General features: G+C 40.2%; 1 protein-coding gene across 2 annotated transcripts in view; it reads left to right on the forward strand.

The window, feature by feature from the left end:
• SWAP70 (switching B cell complex subunit SWAP70) overlaps positions 1–20298 on the forward strand; it is a 79708-nt gene that overhangs the window by 26857 nt on the left and 32553 nt on the right. The window contains exon 3 of one of the 2 annotated variants that reach the window (XM_007471385.1): positions 14683–14856. The exons of the other annotated variant lie outside the window; for it this stretch is intronic. Coding sequence (XP_007471447.1) covers positions 14683–14856 — 174 coding nt within the window. The remainder of the gene's footprint in view (positions 1–14682; positions 14857–20298) is intronic. 2 annotated transcript variants of the gene reach the window in all.

Here is a 20298-nt window from a genome sequence, read left to right on the forward strand (position 1 = left end):
TACTAAAATGCACACTTTAAGGGTGAATTTTATGGAATGTGAATTATATCATGATAAAAAAGATTCAAACAAATTTTACAGAAACTGATGTGTGAGGTTTCAGAACTTCACAGTATGATGCTGTACTATTTTCTAAAGCTTTTTTGGGCTGTCTTTCTGTTTATTAATCAGGTAGCTCATTTGTGTTTATAGTTGTATTGTAAGTAAATGTCTGTTTTGGTGAAGAAATTCTTTTTATTTAGAAAAAATTCCCCCAGCTTTATTGAGATATTATTGACACCTAATGTATGTAAATTGAAGGTGTACAACGTGATGTTTTTTTTAATCTAACTTTTTAAAAAATTTTATTTATTTTTGTCTGTGTTGGGTCTTTGTTGTGGTGCATGGGCTTCTCTTGGTGGTGGCTTCTCTTGTTGCGGAGCACGGGTTCTAAGTGTGCGGGCTTCAGTAGTTGTGGCTCTCGGGCTCTAGAACACAGGCTCGGTAGTTTTGGTGCATGGACTTAGTTGCTCCGTGGCATGTGGGATCTTCCTGGACCAGGGATCGAACCTGTGTCCCTTGCATTGGCAGGCGGAGTCTTAACCACTGCACCACTAGGGAAGTCCCCCAACGTGATGATTTGATACATATATATATTGCAAAATGATTACCACAGTAAGGTTAGTTGTGTTATCATTGCCTCCCACAGTTACCTTTTTTTTCCCTGTGGTTATAGCTTTTAAGATCTACTCTCTTAACAACATTCAAGTATATAGTCCTGTATTGTTAATTATTGTCACAATGCTGTGCACTAGATCCCAGATCTTATTCATCTTAAAGCTGGAAGTTTGTACCCTTTGACCAGCATCTCGCCATTTCTCCTACCCCCCAGCTCCTGACAACCACCATTCTACTCTCTTATTTCTTTGAGTTCATTGTTTTAAATAGTCTACATTATAACTGAGAACATATAGTATTTGTTTTTCTGTATCTTAAAGAAGTTCTCTTAACCATGATTAGTTACAACAGCTTCAGCATCCTTGAGTTTACCGTTTGATATTTCTGCGCTAATTTAAATAAAAGACAAGAGGTTTTGAATACAACCATAGTGGTGAGAACATTTACACTCCATTAACAACCCCTAAGACAAGTGGTTAGGATATGGTGCATGCCCAGATCCCACAGAAGGGGTTAAAATTAGGTATATCCCTCTTTTGTTCTCCCAGTATCTATTTTAATCAAGTTTAGGCCCTATGAACTAGAAACAAGACAGTCAGTCTGCAATGGACCATCAAACCCAAAGGACTCCCTTTCTCTGTGCATCTAGGACAAACAACGGCTAGTTCCCTAATTTTTTCCCCTAAAGTATGTGTTAGCACTCTGGCATCATGGACTTTAAATAAATAAAAAATAAAGACTTATTGTCTTCCTTACTTTTTTTTTTTTTTTTTTTTGTTACCCATTCGGCAAGCCTGTGTCTTTTGGTTAGAACATTTAATCCAGTCACATTTAAGGTAATTATCGATATGAATGTTCCTATTACCATTTTCTTAATTGTTTTGGATTTGTTTTGTAGGTCTTTTTCTTCTCTTTTGTTTCCCACTTAGGGAAGGCATCGGCAGGCGGACTCTCAACCACTGCGCCACCAGGGAAGCCCTGTCTTCCTTACTTTTAAAATACAAAAATGTATTTTAAACAGATACTATAACCTCATCATATTTTTACTTTTCAAAAATTTCAATTTATTTAAACAAAATCAAAACCAAGTTCACATAGTAAATATGTCTTATATTCAGCAAATGTTTGATGACCTGCTGTGTGCATGTGTTTAATCTTAAATACTAAAGACAATAAGCAGAATTATGTCTGTTATTAAAATATATAGAACAGGGACTTCCCTGCTGGCACAGTGGTTAAGAATCTGCCTGCCAATGCAGGGGACACGGGTTTGAGCCCTGGTCCGGGAAGATCCCACATGCCATGGAGCAACTAAGCCCGTGCACCACAACTACTGAGCCTGTGCTCTAGAGCCCAGGAGCCATGACTACTGAAGCCCGCGCACCTAGATCCCGTGCTCTGCAGCAAGAGAAGCCACCACAATGAGAAGCCTGCGCACTGCAATGAAGAGTGGCCCCCGCTCACCACAACTAGAGAAAGCCCGTGTGCAGCAACGAAGACCCAACTCAGCCAAAAATAAATAAAATACAATAAATAAATTTATATATATTAAAAAAATATATATATATACATATATATAAATGAAACATACCGGGGGATTCTCAGAAATCTGGAAATTGCTTTGTTTTTCAGTGCTAGAATTTGTGTGGGCTGGACTAGTAGATAGAGAAACATGGTTGAATATCTTGAAGTGCTGTACCCTGATACCACATTTTGTTTTCCTTGATGTAACTCTCTTTAAACATCTTGAATTTTAATGTTTTAAAATGTTCTTTGTTTTAGTATTTAGGTATTTAAAAGTTTTGTAACTGGGGGAGAAAATACAGCAGTATTTAAAAAGTCCAAAATTAGCCACAAAATTTGGAGAAAAACTTTATTCACAGAGCAAGTGAGGATGTGATGAAACAGTGAGCCCTTGTTTATTATTGCTTAGCCACCTGGAGTGGAATTTTGCCTGGCCTTCAATCCAAATAAAGCAGACAAGGTTTTTGTGGTGTGGGTTTAAATTGAGCAAAGATTAGTGCCTTGTTTTGAAACTTGGTTGAAAAAAATGCCAATAGTGACTGAAGAATGTTAACATAAAAACTTAGAGATTGTCATCAGTTATGCAATGAAAATATGAAATGATTAAACATTTGCAAGATGTGCTTTCCTATATATATGTATGTGTGTGTGTGTGTGTGTGTGTGTGTGTGTGTGTGTGTGTGTGTGTGTGTCTATAAAGTCTCATTTGATTCTCATGGTAATCCTGTGATGATGCATAACTGGAATTCTTATCCCCATTTAACTCAGGAGGAAATAGAGTGCATAAGGTTGCCTAGCTAAAAAGGGGTAGATAGATTTTGAACCTAAGCCATTTCACTTCTAGACCAGTGTCCTTTTAACTATATGTATTATTGAGGGATTAATTACTCCCTTCCAGAATTAATGTTTTCCAGTTACTGGATATGTAAGGGCAGGGTTAGAATGGTTTAAAAGCCATTCTGATCATCTCAGACTATCTCAGCCTCCTTCTAGTTCTCTTAGGTTCTTTCTCAAGTGTTTTAAGGTGATTTTTTTCTTCTTAATTAGTATCTGGTGTTCCTCAGTGTTCATTTTGGTCATTTTCCCCCCAGGTTATTTGAGAGGTTTTCTGCCTTTGCCTAAGAGAATTACTCAGAAGGGGTTGAGACCAAGAGATAAATTATAATGAAACTTGCTTTGCAAAAAGTAATTTTTCTATTTGCTTTCTATATTTGCTTCTTCAGAGAGAATAATTCCTGTTGTTCTTCACATTGATAGAATTTATTTTCAGCTTTCCTGAGGCTTCAGATGATTAACATGTGTGTTCTTGTAGCAAATATTTTGCCTCCACTGATTGTTAACTTTTTCTTTGCTTATTTGTTAAATTTCTTCTTTAGAAGAAATAGGATTAGAAGAATAGGATTCTGGGGACTTCCTGGGTGGCACAGTGGTTAAGAATCCACCTGCCAATGCAGGGGACACGGGTTTGAGCCCTGGTCTGGGAAGATCCCACATGCCACGGAGCAGCTAAGCCCGTGTGCCACAACTACTGAGCCTGCGCGCTTAGAACCCATGCTCCGCAGCAAGAGAAGCCACCACAATGAGAAGCCTGCACACCACAACAAACAGTAGCCCCCGCTCGCTACAACTAGAGAAAGCCTGAGCAGAGCAATGAAGACCCGACACAGCCATACATACATACATAAATAAATAAAAGAATAGGATTCTGTGAACATCTAGGAAGAATATTTTGTGAGCTTCCCCCCACCCCTCTTTTTTGGGGGCAAAAAACCCACTGCGCCTGGCTTATCTGATAGTGAGTAATTGAAGAAAGTGTTATATTGTTAACTGTTTACTGTTGAGCCCTAGTAGACTGCATAAAAAACTAGTTCTGGGCTTCCCTGGTGGCGCAGTGGTTGAGAGTCCGCCTGCCGATGCAGGGGACGTGGGTTCGTGCCCCGGTCTGGAAAGATCCCACGTGCCGTGGAGCGGCTGGGCCCGTGAGCCATGGCCGCTGAGCCTGCGCGTCCGGAGCCTGTGCTCCGCAACGGGAGAGGCCACAACAGTGAGAGGCCCGCATACTGCAAAAAAAAAAAAAAACAAAAAACTAGTTCTGCCTCAGCATGTTTATGAGGCAAACTAAGCCTTTCATGAGATTTAATAGCCTAATGGGCTTTTTGGTCCAAATCTTGGTCAGTTATTTTCCCTGATTCTACACATTAAAGGTTGGTCTGGGCTATTTGATGGTTAAAAACCAGTAATGCATTGGCAATAAGCCAAGTCCTAACTGGGGAATTTGCTGCTTTCTAACATAATCCTTTTTTTTGTTTGCTTTTTTGGGAAACATACACACACACACACACACACACACACAAAAGAAAAACACACAAAGAGAAAAATTTTTGTTCAGTATAATGTCCCTTTTCTAGAGTCTAGCAGTCTCTGCTTTCTGTTTTCCTAGGCTGGACATTTTTAATTTCTTACCAGATGCTTGCTCTTCCTGTGTTAGTTATAGTTCTATAAAATGAATTTTCAAATTTCTTTTAGTGAAATGAATATGCCTTCGCATTCAAAATGTTGTCAAATGTATGCCTAACAAGTATCATTTAATAGGAAGGGGTACTGCTCTTAAGTTCCCCAAACCGTGCTTTTGTACAGTTCTTTCTTATTGTCCTATAGCCTATGTTATTTTTTTCTTTCATTGTTGCTTGAAAGTTATATAGTATTAATTTGGTACAGTGGTCAAGTTGGACTCTACATTTTGATCAGATTTGTAAAGTTACACAGGACTAAAAACTTCGGAGTGATTAAAGAGGTTCCCTGCTGAGAATATGGGTGACTTTATGTCATTGAATACTTTGGCCAGCAATATAAATCTAAGAGTGATGTAGTTTAAAGAAATATTGTTTTCAAAAATAGCAGCTTTACTGAGATGTAATTCATATACCATACAGTTTAACTATTTAAAGGGTACAATTTGGTGGTTTTTAGTATAGTCACATTTTTGTGCAACCATCACTAAAATCAGTTTCAGAAGATTTCATTACCCTCCCTGAAAAAAACTGTACCCATTAACCCTTACTGTCCTCTCACAGCCCTAGGCAACCACTAATCTACTTTCTACCTCTATGGATTTACCTATTCTGAACTCATACAGTATGACTGGAATCATAATATGTGGCCTTTTGTGTATGTCTTCTTTCACTTAGCATCATGTTTTCAAAATTCATCCATGTTGTAGCACATAGCAGTACTTCATTTCTTTTTATGGCTGAATAATATTTCATTATGGATATTATACCATATTTTGTTTGCACATTGGATGATGGACATTTGAGTTTTTCCCACTTTTTGGTTATTATGAATTTACTGCTGTTAGCATGCATGTTCAAGTTTTTGTGGGGATGTATATTTTTAGTTTTCTGGTATATACCTAGGAATGGAATTGCTGGGTCATGTGGCAACTCTGTGTTTAACCTTTTGAGAAACTGCCAAGCTGTTTTCCAAAGCAGCTGGGCATTTTACTTTTCTACCAGCAATGGCTGAGGGGTCCAATTTCTTCATATCCTCACCAACACTTTTTTTTTTTTTTGCGGTACGCGGGCCTCTCACCGCTGTGGCCTCTCCCGTTGCGGAGCACAGGCTCCGGACGCACAGGCTCATTGGTCATGGCTCACGGGCCCAGCCGCTCCGCGGCATGTGGGATCTTCCCGGACTGAGGCACGAACCTGCGTCCCCTGCATCGGCAGGCGGACTCTCAACCACTGCGCCACCAGGGAAGCCCAACATTGTTTTTTTCATTATAGGCATTCCAGTGGGTATGAATCTTACTGTGTTTTGATTTGCATCTCCATGATAATTAATGTAAAATACTGTTTTTAAAGTTTTTTTTTATTGTAAAGGCAATAACAGGATATTGTTGAAATTAAGAAAAAGAAAGGAACTTATTAAGAAACTATGTATCACCCATAACTTTAACATATAGAGGCAGTTACTGTTAACATTTTATGTGTGCTTTGAGTTTTTATTTTATTTATTCTTTTGGCTGCGCTGCACGGCTTGTGGGATCTTGGTTCCCCAACCAGGGATCGAACCCAGGCCCTTGGCAGTGAGAGCACAGAGTCCTAACCACTGGACTGCCAGGGAATTCCCAAGTTTTTGTTTTTTAAAATATGTTTTTATATATTATTTTTCAAGTTGGGATCATATTGAACACTTAACATTAATATTGTCCCATATCATTAAATTTTTTAAAAAAGACGTTGAGTATACAGATGCTAACATTTATTTAGAGTCTATTGTGTATCAGGTACTAAATGTTTTAAACAGGTTTCTAATTAAGTCTTTATGTCAACTCTGTAGGTTAAGTAACATCATTACCACCATTTTAAAGATGAGACGGACCCTGGGTTAAATTGCTTGCCCAAGGTCACCCAGGTACTAAGTGGTATTCCGTGACTGTATAATAGTTTTGTACTGTGACTTTATAACCATTCCCTTTTTGGTGGACTTTTAATTTTTTTTCCCACTCTTATAAATAATAGTGACTATCCTAGATAAATCTTTATCTGACTCGGATTCACTTGTTAGGATAGATTATTTGAAGTAGAATCACTGATCAAAGAGTATGAATGCTTTCTGAGAAAAAAAATTTCTACAATCCATTTCTAAAGCGTCAAATTGGCCAGTTTCCCTGTCTTCTGAGAACTGTCTCTGTTCCACTGCCACTTTAGTCTTGAGCTGGTTTGTATGAAATTTCTAGTTTAGAGAACATGTGAGTTTAGTTTTGTAAATACTTTTAGTGCTTTGAGTCAGAATTGAGGTCATACCTTATTCTTCATATGTATGAATTTTGGTGTGAAGTAATTATATGTTAAAAATAAGAAGGACTCTACACTTTCTTTCTGGGAAATTATCCTCCTTGAAACCACTAGCAGCCATTATTATTAAATGTGAGACTATTGATTTAATATGTGTGATACAAACTGGAATTTTGGAGCACAGTTTGTAATTGTAGATGAAATGGAGTATGGAATCATAGATTTCTAGACCTTTTGTAGTTAGAACAGACCTAGAGACCATTTCAATTTATGGATTTATTTTCATTGAGGTAATATTGAATATTGAATCCATACCCTTCAATGCCTTGCTGTTGTTTTAAGGTAGGTCCAACATCTTTATCATGGCACACAGGGCCACGTTCAGTTTGGCCTCTGCAACCTCTCTAGCCTCCTCTTCTTCCTCTCTCCTCCCTTCTTGTTCACTTCAGTCCAGCCACCTTGACCTTCCTCAGATTACTAGGACCCTTCCTGCCACAGAGTCTTCAGACATGCTGCTTCCTCTGCTGTAAAGTTTCCTCCACCCGTAATGTGGAGGTCTTGTCTTGATTGTCACTTCCTCAGGGAGGTTTCTCCAGGTAGCACCCCACCTATTCTAGACCTAACCAGTTTTCCTGTGATGTATGCTTGCAACGTTTTGTGCTTTTCCTTTTTGCCACAGTTTTCACCACATAAGTGGTTGTGTTATTGCTATATAGTTTGATATCTTATTACCCCCCTGGAGTGTAAGTTCTGGGATGGCAAGGACTGGTTCACCCATGTCCCACACTGTTGATTGTTTCCTTTGTGTGTAGGAGTTTTTAAGTTTGATGTAGTTTTGTCTGTTTTTGCTTTTGTTGCCTGTGCTTTTAGAATCATACCCAAGAAATTATTGCCCATTCCAATGTCATGAAGCTTTTCCCCTATATTTTCTTCTTGGAGTTTTATACTTTTAGGTCTTACATTTAGATCTTTACCCCGTTTTGGACTTAATTTCTGAACATGGTGTAAGATAAGGGTCCATCTTCCTTCTATTGCATGTGGATATTCAGTTTTACCAATATCACTTGTTGAAGAGATGGTCCTTTCCTCATTGTGTGGTCTTGGCACCCTTCTTAAAGCTCACTTGACAGTATACATTAGGGTTTATTTCTGGGCTCTCTATTCTGTTCTATTGGTCTATATGTCTGTTTTTATGCCAGTACCATACTGTTTTTTGTTTTTTTTGTTTTTGGCTGTGCCGCATGGCTTGTGGGATCTTAGTTCCCCGACCAGGGATCAAACCCATGCCTCCTGCAGTGGAAGCGTGGAGTCCTAACCACTGGACCGCCAGGGAATTCCCCAGTACCATACTGTTTTGATTACCTATTAGCTTTGTAATAGGTTTTGAAATCAAGAAGTATAAGGCCTCCAACTTTGTTCTTCTCAAGATTATTTGTTTTTTGTTTTTTAAATTTTTTGGCTGTGCCGCAGGGCATATGGAATCATAGTTCCCCAACCAGGGATCGAACCCACACCCCCTGCATTGGAAGCACGGAGTCTTAACTGCTGGACTGCCAGGGAAGTCCCATCTCAAGATTGTTTTGAGTATCATGGACCTTTGAGATTCCGTATGAATTTTAGGATGATGTTTTTTGTTTCTGCAAAAAAAAAAAAAAATGCCTTTGAGGTTTTGACAGGGATTGTGTTGAATCTGTAAATTGCCTTGGATAGTATAGACATCTTAATAATATTAAGTCTTCCAATCCATGAGCGTAGAATGTTTTTCTATTTATTTGTGTCATCTTTAATTTCTTTGAGTAATATTTTGTAGTTTTCAGTGTACAAGTCTTTTGCCTCCTTGGTTAAGTTTATTCCTGAGTATTTTATTCATTTTGATGCTATTGCAAATGGGATTGTTTTCTTAATTTTCTTTTCTGATTGTCATTGTTAGTGTATAGAAACACAACTGAGTTTTGAGGGTTGATTTTGTATCCTGGAATTTTGCTGAATTCGTTTATTAGTTTTAATAAGTCAGTTGTTGGGTGGAATCTCGAGAGTTTTCTACATAAGAAAAAGCATTTTGGGCTTCCCTGGTGGCGCAGTGGTTGAGAGTCCGCCTGCCGATGCAGGGGACACGGGTTCGTGCCCCGGTCTGGGAAGATCCCACATGCCGCGGAGCGGCTGGGCCCGTGAGCCACGGCCGCTGAGGCTGGGCGTCCGGAGCCTGTGCTCCGCAATGGGAGAGGCCAGAACAGTGAGAGGCCCGCGTACCGCGAAAAAAAAAAAGAAAAAAAGAAAAAAAGAAAAAGCATTTTATCTGCAAACAGAAATAATTTTGCTTTTTTCTTTCCAATTTGGATGCCTTTTATTTCTTTTTCTTGCCTAATCTCTCTGGCTGAGTCTTTCTGAACTGTGTTGAATAGAAATGGTCAGAGTGGGCATCCTTGTCTTGTTCCTCATCTCTTCTCTAAGAGAAGAGAAAAGCTTTCAGTTTCTCATCATTGCGTTTGATGTTAGTTGTGGACTTTTCATATATGATCTGATGTTTCCTTTTTTTAAAAGTGTAAATGCCATCGTTTGATATACTTCTACCTTTGATCATGATTAAACTAAAGAATAGTAGATTAGAATATAGAGAAGTAATAAGCCAAACAGACAATTTATTAAAATTAAACAAGACACAGAGAACTTGCACCAAAAAGCCACTATTTATTTCATGGGAAAACTAATTTATGGAGAATCTGCTTGGTTTCTGATCCCATTGCAGTCTGACTTATATCCAGACTTCTCGGCTATCTTGAAGGTAACTAACTAGTGACCACTGAATTGCAAAACCAGTAGTATTTTCTTAAACGACTCCTCCTTAATTTCTCCGTAGCATTTGGCACTTCAGTAGCCCCTTCTTATCCATAGTTTCTCTTTCCATGGTTTCAGTTACCTGTCAACCGTGGTCTGAAAATATTAAATAGAAAATTCCAGAAATAAAGAATTCATAAATTTTAAATTGTGTGCTGTCCTGAGTAGCATGATGAAACTTTGTGCCTTTCTGCCCTGTCCTGCCTAGGACACCAGGACATGAATTGTCCCTTTGTCCAGTGTATCCCACCCATTAGTCACTTAATAGCTATCTGAGTTATAAGATCAACTGTTGGGGTATTGCAGTCCTTGTGTTCAAGTAACTCTTGTTTTTTTTTTTTTGGTTGCGCCGCAAGCCTTGCAGGATTTTAGTTCCCCAACCAGGGATTGAATCGGGGCCACAGCAGTGAAAGCGCCAAGTCCTAACCACTGGACTGCCAGGGAATTCCCAAGTAACTCTTATTTTACTTAAAAATGGCCCCAAAGCACAAGAGTGGTGATGCTGGCAATTCAGATAGCCAAAGAGAAGCTTTAAAGTGCTTCCTTTAAGTGAAAAGGTGAAACTTCTATACTTAATAAGGAACAAAAAAAACTGTATGCCAAGTTTGCTAATATCTGTGGTAAGACCGAATCTTCTATCCGTGAAATTGTGAGGAAGGAAAAAGAAATTCTGCTAGTTTTCTTGTTGCACCTCAAACTGCAAAAGTTATGGCCAAGTACATGATAAGTGCTTAAAGATGGAAAAGGCATTAAATTTGTACAGTAAGAGACTTCCCTGTTGGTACAGTGGTTAAGAATCCGCCTGCCAGTGCAGGGGACGTGGGTTTGATCCCTGGTCCGGGAAGCTCCCACATGCTGTGGAGCAACTAAGCCCTTGTGCCACAACTACTGAGCCCATGTGCCACAACTACTGAAGCCCATGCGTCTAGAGTCCATGCTCCACAAGAGAAGCCACCACAATGAGAAGCCCGAGCACCGCAATGAAGAGTAGCCCCCGCTTGCTGCAACTAGAGAAAGCCTGTGCACAGCAATGAAGAACCAACACAGCCAAAAATAAATAAATAAATTTATTAAAAAACAATTTTTGTACAGTAAGATATTTTGAGAGGGAGAGAGACCACATTCACATAACTTTTATTACAATATATTGTTTGTAATTGTTCTATTTTATTATTAATTATTGTTGTCAATCTCTTATTGTACCTAATTTATAAATTAAACTTTATCATAGATTTATATGTATAGGAAAAAGCACGTGTATATAGGGTTCAGTACTACCTGTGGTTTCAAGCATCTACTGGGGTCCTGGAATTTATCCCTTGTGGATAAGGGGAGACTCCTGGGTTGATCAAACCTTCCTCTTCCTCTTTCCTCACTCAGTTTTCATGTCTTTGTGGTTCTCTTACCACTTTGACTGTTCTTCTAGTCATCATAATTCCTCTTCCTCCTCTTGCTTGTAAATATGTGAGTCCCTTGAGGTTCTGTTTTTGATTCCATCTATTTTCTCACTTTATGTTTTCTCTCAGTGATCTCACTGACCATTGTGGCTTCAGTCATTGTCGACATGCAGTTGATTCACAAATCTGCCTCTTCTGTTAGGTTACAGTTCCTTCCTCGATTGTCTGTGGACACCTCCATCTAAATGTCTTCCCAGAACTGCAGGTTGAAGATTCATATAATTGAACACCTGTCTTTCTTTCTCCCTTGTGTCCTCTTCATGCTGTGGCCATCCCCAAACATGGTTGGTGTGCTGCTCCTGCCATGCCTTTGCTCATGGCATTTCCTTTCCTATCCTTTGGAGTACTTTTCCTTGTACTCTTCAATATACTTCAAGGTCTGCCTCAAATACCGTCTTTTCTGCAAAGTACTAATGTGGGCTGCAGATGACCTGCTCGTTCTTTGCTCTAAACTTGGGGGTTTCCTACAGGCTATTTCGTAAAACTATAAAGCTCTTTGTGATTTTTGTCTGTGTTTGCTTTTCTAGCCATAAATCTAGCCACTCCCCCTCAGGAACTCAATAATTCACCTCATGATACACATAGAATCACTTCTTGTTCCTCAGGGCAAGACTGTATGCTTTCATGCACATGTCATTTTCCCTGGTGGCATATCTTCCACTTAGTGCTTTTTGTGGGTGTGGGTGGATAGAGTTGATAGTAGTGGCCTTTCAAACTAGTCCTGTAGAGATGTCTTCCATCACGTAGATAGATGTCCTCCATCTACTGAATTCTACAAGCAGTTTGGCATAGAGAAGAGACAGAATTTGAGCTTTGATTTTAAACCCTGGTTTTGATATTTACTAGCCATGTAAACTTGGTACTCAACTTTTCTGAACCTCTATTTCCTGATCTGTAAGACTGGGAGAGTGTTTAACCTTATGGGGCCAATACAAAGTTTAAATAAGAAACTGCATATAAAATGCCAAGCATATGCTAAGTCCTCAATAAATGGTGTTAAAGAAAAAAAAAAAAGAAGTGAAAAGAGAAGAGAAGAAAAAAGAGAAGCAGCAGTTATTATTCCCTTCGTGGGGTCATTTGTGTACCATGGGGGCATGGGAAATGGTGTCAGACTGAGACAGGGTGCTCAAGGCAGAGCACAAAGGATATATCTTCTTACTCGTGGGGAACTGGTTTACTAATGACAAATTCTAGCCAGAGAATGAGAGAAACTTCTTCCTGCAGCCAACTAGTGACTTCTTCCTTACATTACACACAGCACTTCATTCATCTTTCTCTAAAAAGAAATGCTTTGCTCATGTTGTCCTGTCACCCGCTCTGCCTCCTCCCGTACATTTTCCATATTGTCCCCAATATGGCTTAAAATGCAGGTTGTATATGTTGCCCCCTCCCTCTCTTTCAGTACAGATAAATCCTAACTCCTTACTGTGAATTATAAGGCTCTTCATGATCTGGTCTTCACCTACCTCTCTAGCCTAGTCTTTCACTGTGCCCCATGCAGTGGACATTTGTCATTTTTTCATCTGACCAGTATCAACTCTTTTCTTATGTCTGGGAAATTCCACAGTGTCTTGGTGGAGGACAGGACCTATCTCACATCTCAGATATTGAAAAGTTTGGATCCTCATTTCCCCTGCTCCCTGGCAGCTAGGGCATAGGAATGTGACCTGATGGGACTTTGAATCTGCATTGAGGGACATGGTGGATCAAGGACTGGGTCAGTGGCAACAGTGATGGCCTCATGTTATATTGGCAATCGTGTCTCCAGCCGCTGGTAACATGAGTAGTTTCAATTGCAGTTATGACTGCCTAGCCTAGATTGGTAACGGCTTAGTTTCAGAGTCTAGATATTTTCAGCCCTTGTGTTGGATCTTTGAGGTTACCCATTGCTTTTCCAGTAAATTCCTTATCTGTTTAAAGGAACTCAAGATCATTTCTCTTATTTGCACTTATAAAGAGCCTTGACTCATACTGCCCTCTAGTACCAAGTGCCCCATTCACATTAACCTTCCTGCAGTTCTTCCAAACTAACCATGGTTGTTTCTGCCTCTGGGCTTTCTCACATTCTGTTACCTGGAACACTCTTTACCTCATTCTCAAATTGTTTTGACTCTTGGTGGTCCTTTAGGACTCAGCTCTGTTATGTCACTTTTTCTGCAAATCTTCCCCCAATTCTTAAGATTGGGTTAGCTTCTCAGTGTTCCCACAGAATCCTCTGCTTACCTCTATATAATACTCATCACACTATATTGTAATTGCCTTGACATCCCTTGGAGACATGGGCTAGTAGTACATTCAGTATCTTTGCATTGTCCCTGGCAGATAATAATTACTATCTAAATTTTATCTGTTGAATGAGTGAAAAACTATTGAATTATACATGTGTTATGTTAAAATTTGTCTATTTGCATGTCTGTTTTTCCTAATAAACTGTGACTATTCTAAGAGCAGCGACCAAGTTCTTCTTCACCTTTATATCCTTAATTTGTAGTATAGTATTTGGCTCATAGTAGACACTGAGAGAATGTTGAGTGCATAACTGAATGACTGAGTGGCAGAGCTGTGTTTTTGGAATTTCAGTTCAACAGTTTTTCCCAAGAGAAAGTATCTTCTTTGACCATATAGGTAAAGATGAGATATCTACATGTAGCTCATATTGAGTAATTGACATTCTCAACTTCTCTGTATCAGGATTGGTAATCTGTTTAGAAGATAATGTTTATACATGAAAAAAAAACTATTTGACAAGCCAGTATTTGATGTGCTGACTGAGTGATATGGGCAGATGTTGCTTCAGTGTCAGACTCAATATAACATTCTTTTTTTTTCTTAATATTTATTTATTTTGGCTGTGCCGGGTCTTAGTTGTGGCTCGTGGGATCTTCGTTGTGGCATGTTTTGTTGCGGCCTGTGTGTGGGATCTAGTTCCCTGACCAGGGATCGAACCCGGGCCCCCTGCATTGGGAGCACAGAGTGTTACCCACTGGACCACCAGGGAAGTCCCTCAATATAACATTCTTTTTTTTTTTTTGCGGTACGTGGGCCTCTCACTGTTGTGGCCTCTCCCGTTGCGGAGCACAGGCTCCGGACGCGCAGGCTCAGCGGCCATGGCTCACGGGCCCAGACACTCTGCGGCATGTGGGATCTTCCCAGACCGGGGCACAAACCCGTGTCCCCTGCATCGGCAGGCGGACTCTCAACCACTGAGCCACCAGGGAAGCCCTCAATGTAACATTCTTAATCGAGTCTTTGAAAGTGTGGTACCTAAGCAACTACTTAGGAAATGGTTATTGGTTAATTGGATTGATGAAAATAGAAGCCTGTAGTAGGCTTTGTCTTTCTGTTTTACTTGGTTTACATGCTGCTTATTTTGGACTGGTTCATTGGAATTTTTCCTCGTTCCTTTTTAGGTCCAAGACAACTTTGACAAGATTGAATTCAATAGGATGTGTTGGACCCTCTGTGTCAAAAAAAACCTCGCAAAGAGTCTCCTGCTCATTACAGAAGATGATGCATTTAAAGTATGGGTTATTTTCAACTTTTTATCTGAGGACAAGTACCCACTAATTATTGTACCAGAAGAGGTAAGTGTGGCTCTGGGAAGTTTTATAGGGCCATCTTAGCATTTAATAGATCTAACTTGGAAGTATTTGTGTTATTTCAGTGTAGATATGGAAGGAGATCCTGTACTAGTGTTTTTGGATCAGAGGCAAAAAAACTTGGATCCAAAAAAGTCCAAAACTTAGTGATTTAGGGTTATGCAGTAACCATGGAGATTTGCACACAGGGTGGGACTCTTCCTCTCTAAACTGCTATAATTATAGACAAATCCATCCTCATGTTCAAAGAGTCTTTATTCAGTACAGGTCACAACATAATTTTCTGTCTACTTACATATTGGCAAAACCATAAGAAATGGCTGAGTGATGCTAGGGAAACACATAGGATCCAGAATGTTGTTCCCAAGGCTGATTTATGTGAGGAAATAACTATTCTTGTTTCAAAGTCAAGGATGGAGACTTTTTTAAGACCATATTTTCTAAAGTAAATGAAAAAGGACATTTGCTTGTTTTGTTCTGGGTTGTTTTCCCTGAGCTTCCAAGGGGCAGGGGGACAGGGTGGGGACAGGAGGAATACAGGAGTAAGGATTCTGTGCTCTCTTACTGCCCTAAAAAATGATCCATGTAATACATGCTTATTACAGTAGTAAATTTAGAAAAGACTAATAATATACAGATTAATCAACTGTAGTCCTCCCCTTAAAAAAAGTCATTTGTAATCCCCTAACCTTGGACAAATGATTTAACCTCTTGAGTTTTAATTTCCTCATCTATAAAATGGGGCTCATAAAAATGTTTATTCTAAGGGTTGTGAGGCTCTGTGTTTAAAGTGAAATAAGTCAGAGAAAGAGGAATACTGTATGATTTTATGCATATATGGAATATAAACAAGCAAACAAAATAATCGAACAAACCAAACCAAACAAAAACATGTAGATACAGGGAACAGAACAGTGGCTACCAGAGGGGAAGTAGGGGTGGGAAGGGTGAAAGGGATAAAGAGGGTCAACTTTTTGGAAACTAAGTTTTCGGTGGTAAGCACACTATAGTGCATGTAGAATTAGAAATACAGTGTTGTATACATGAAACATGTAATGTTATGAACCAATGTTACCTCAATAAAAAATCTAAAATTAAAAAAAATAATTAAATCACGACTAGGGGGAAAAATAAATGACTTAGCTCAGTGCCTGGCATGTGATATGTACTCAGTAAATGTTAGCTCCTATGATTAATATTATTGCATACATTTTTGCACACTAGTCTGCTTATTTCTGTAGGATAAATTTCCAGCAGTGGAATGCTAAGTGCTAAGAAATGCACACTTTCAGGGTATGAGATGAACGAAGCAGAATTGCCCTTCAGAAAGGCTGTACCATTTATATACCTACCAGTAGTGATTGAGGGTGCCCATTATTACCCATCCTGCCAGCATGAGTCTAGTCTGTGATTTATTTGTATGATTCATGTTCCTGTTAGGAAAATCTGTTTAAAAGTTCACACTGCAATATTTTATTTCAAGTCAGCAAGGATTTATTGACTGGCAACAGTAAATGAGGCAATAAGAGGAATACAAAGTGAAAAAGATGACTTCCTGCCTTCAAGGAATATGCAGTCTGCTGAAGGAAAAGAAAAAAATCAACTGTAATTCAAAGCAAAATAAACTACCTGTTATAAGAGAGGTGCAAATGCCGTGCAAATTCCATGCAAATACAGAGAAGGGAAAGATTTATTCCAGTTTGAGGGAGGTCAGGGATCAGGGAAGGCTTTTTAAGGGAGGCAGTATAATGTAGTGGTTAAAAGCAGGGTCTTAAACTTTTTCAGTAAAGGGCCAGACAGAAAATATTTGAGGTTTTGTGGGCTTCCTGGGCCATATTGTCTCTGTTATAGCTACTCAACTCTGCTGTTAATAGCGTGAAAGCAGCCACAAGACAATATGTTCCTGTGCTTTAATAAAACTTTTACTTATGGATGTTGAAATTTGAGTTTCATATAATTTTAATGGACCATGAAATATTATTATTCTTTTGATTTTACCCCCTCTAACTGCTGAAAAATGTAAAAACCGTTCTTGGAGCAAGTGTGTATAAAAACAGGCTGAGAGCCAGATTTGGCAGCTGGGGTAGATTTGACTCATGGGCTGTAATTTGGTGTTCCTTGGTTAAGAGCAGGAGTCTGGAGTCAGATTTCTTGGATTTGAATTCTGGCTTCAACACTGCTCACTAGCTGTGTGACCTTGGGAAATTTACTTCATTAGTTTTTGCTGCAGTTTCCTCAACTGTAAAATAAGGCTAATGCTAGTATCTGCCTCCTAACTGCTCTTGTGAATATCAAATGAGAAGACTGCCTGGCCCTTAGAAAGTGCTCATTGTGTTACCTATTATATTTAGTGGGAAGGTAGCATTTATGCTGGGCCTTAAAAGAGGAAGAATTTTGACTAATGGAGAAGGCAGAGGAGAAGACTTCCGGTTGGAGGGAACAGTGGGCAAAGGTTATATGAGGCCGGAAAGGAAAGGAGGGGCATGTCGGAGATGAGTGAGCTATCCAGCTTGACTGAATTGCCAGTCTTTGAAACAGCTGGATTGACTGATTTAAGCCAAAAAGGGAATTTTAAGAAGGATGTTGGGTAGCTGGCAGAATGGTTATGATGGCTGAAAAACCAGGTGTGGAGGCTGTGCAGTGAGGAACCACAGGGAAAATGTGTGTTGTACTTGTACCACGGAACACCTCTGGCCCTGCACACTGGGGTGCTGTCCAGGAACTCAAATCTTCCTGCAAGTAACTGTTCTTGCTACCATGGAGAGTTTTCTGTGCCTATTTCTCAATCACAGTCAGGGCATGATGCATCTAATTGTTATAACCTAGGTCACATGCCATGAGCTAGCTGCAAAGGAGGCCTGGAAAGTGTCCAGTTGTGTTTTTAGCTTCCATATTGGGAATTCCCCAGACATAAGAAGTGGGTTAGGTGCTGGGCAGTCAAAAAGAATGACACATGCCCTTTCTAACTAGAATGTGATGGCTGTACAGAGATAGAGACAAGTTTCAGGTCTGGGCGACTGGGAGGTAATACAGTATAGTTGTTTAAAGCATGGTCTTTCAAATCAGACTGCCTACTTGACCACTTTTTAGCTCTGTGACTGTGAACAGATTACTTAATCTCCCTGTTTGGGTTTCCCCATCTGGAAAATGGGGATCACTGCTTCCTTCACTGGACTCTTGTGAGGACTGATAGTTGATGTATGTGAAGCATTTAACTTAATGTCTGGCTCCATGATAAATGCTCACTAAATTGTGTGTGTGTGTGTGTGTGTGTGTGTGTGTGTGTGTGTGTGTATGAATGAATGACAGGGTGATGAACAAATTGGGGATATGATGTATGATGATGGGTTTGGTACATTTGGCATTTTGAGTGGATCATCCTTGTGGAGCTGTCCTGTTTGAACTGAAAGAGTACGCTTAGAGCTGTGAGAGGTCAGGGCTGGAGACAGAGACAGGGAAGCCATGGGAGTAGGTTAGATCAGGGAGGAAGAGACAATAGTGGGAGAAGCGAGCGCTGAAGACAGAACCTTGGGCCCATTTCTGTAGCAGGGGGAGGAAGTAGATTTGGTAAAGGAAGCAGAATTGGATAGTCTGTGAGGTTGGTGGAGAACTGGGAGAGTGTTGAGTAATGGGTGCCAAAGAAAGAAAAAGTTCTAAGAAGCAGAAAAGTAGTTCCTAGAATTAGATTCTATAGAAGAATTAGAGGGTAATGAGTGAGAAGTTGCCCTTGGATTTAACAATTAGGTGGTCATTGGTAAGCAAGGAGAAGGCAGTTTCACTGTAGCGGTGGGGACAGTTTCTTAGTGCTTAATAATAATAATAATGTAATTGTGCACGTATGTGAAAGGGGAAGTAAAAAATACAACATGCTGGGCTTCCCTGGTGGTGCAGTGGTTGAGAGACCGCCTGCCGATGCAGGGGACACGGGTTCGTGCCCCGGTCCGGGAAGATCCCACATGCCGCGGAGCGGCTAGGCCTGTGAGCCATGGCTGCTGAGCCTGCATGTCTGGAGCCTGTGCTCCACAACAGGAGAGGCCACAACAGTGAGAGGCCCACGTACCGCCAAAAAATAAATAAATAAAAATAAAAAAATAAAACATGCTATGGAATTTTTGTCCACAAAAATTTTCTTAATACAGAAACATATAGAAGGGAATAGAATGTTGATAGATGTAGAAAAAGATATGCTGATGGTATTTTTAAAACCTAGCTGCTGCTTAGGGAGGGTGGGAGGGAGACGCAAGAGGGAGGGAATATGGGATTATATGTATACATATAGCTGATTCCCTTTGTTATACAGCAGAAACTAACACAACATTATAAAGCAATTATATTCCAATAAAGATGTTAAAAAAAACTATATTACAACAGTGACTATAAGGAGATCTTTAAAAAAAAAACCTAGCTGCTGCTTGGAAGAATTGTGCTAATAAATCTCCAGTATTGTCTTTTAAGACATTTTGTAGTTATACTTAGTGTTGTAAATTTATTTGCGTTTTCTTTAGAACTGGAGATGGGGTGGGTCTCTTACCCGTGATCTTTTGATCTCTAAAATACTCACAGTGGACTTGAAAGTGGCTTTGTCCTGATTTCAGAATTAGAAATTAGTTTGTAAGGAGACTTACGATATTCCTCAAAGCAGCTCTTACTTGATGTGGAGGACTTGTCATTAGTAGATTATCACTGAGTCACAGACTGTGGAGGGAGCCAGTCAGCATCAGCTTCCTGACTACTCTGCCTATGACACTCAAAAGATTTATGCTCGGGGGCTTCCCTGGTGGCGCAGTGGTTGAGAGTCCGCCTGCCGATGCAGGGGACACAGGTTCGTGCCCCGGTCTGGGAGGACCCTGCATGCCGCAGAGCGGCTGGGCCCATGAGCCATGGCCGCTGAGCCTGCGCGTCCGGAGCCTGTGCTCCGCAATGGGAGAGGCCACAACAGTGAGAGGCCCGCGTACCGGAAAAAAAAAAAAAAAAGATTTATGCTCGGGACTTCCCTGGTGGCTCAGTGGTTAAGAATCCGCCTACCAAGGCAGGGGGCACGGGTTCGAGCCCTGGTGCAGGAAGATCCCACATGCCGCGGAGCAACCAAGCCCATGCGCCACGACTACTGAGCCTGCGCTCTAGAGCCCACATGCCACAACTACTGAAGCCCACACACCTAGAGGCCGTGCGCCACAACAAGAGAAGCCACCGCAATGAGAAGCCCGCGCACCACAACGAAGAGTAGCCCCTGCTTGCCGCAACTAAAGAAAGCCTGCACGCAGCAACGAAAACCCAACGCAGCCAAAAATAAATAAATAAATAAATTTATTAAAAAAAAAAGATTTCTGCTCTAGGTGGCCCGAAAAACTGGGACCTACATAAGACTTGATGTGGGCCATGACTTTATTTTTATGCACCCAGAGCCCAGCCAAGACTTCACTGCTT

This window comes from Lipotes vexillifer, unplaced genomic scaffold (assembly GCF_000442215.2).
Source record: "Lipotes vexillifer unplaced genomic scaffold, Lipotes_vexillifer_v1.1 scaffold6, whole genome shotgun sequence".
Taxonomy (NCBI): domain Eukaryota; kingdom Metazoa; phylum Chordata; class Mammalia; order Artiodactyla; family Lipotidae; genus Lipotes; species Lipotes vexillifer.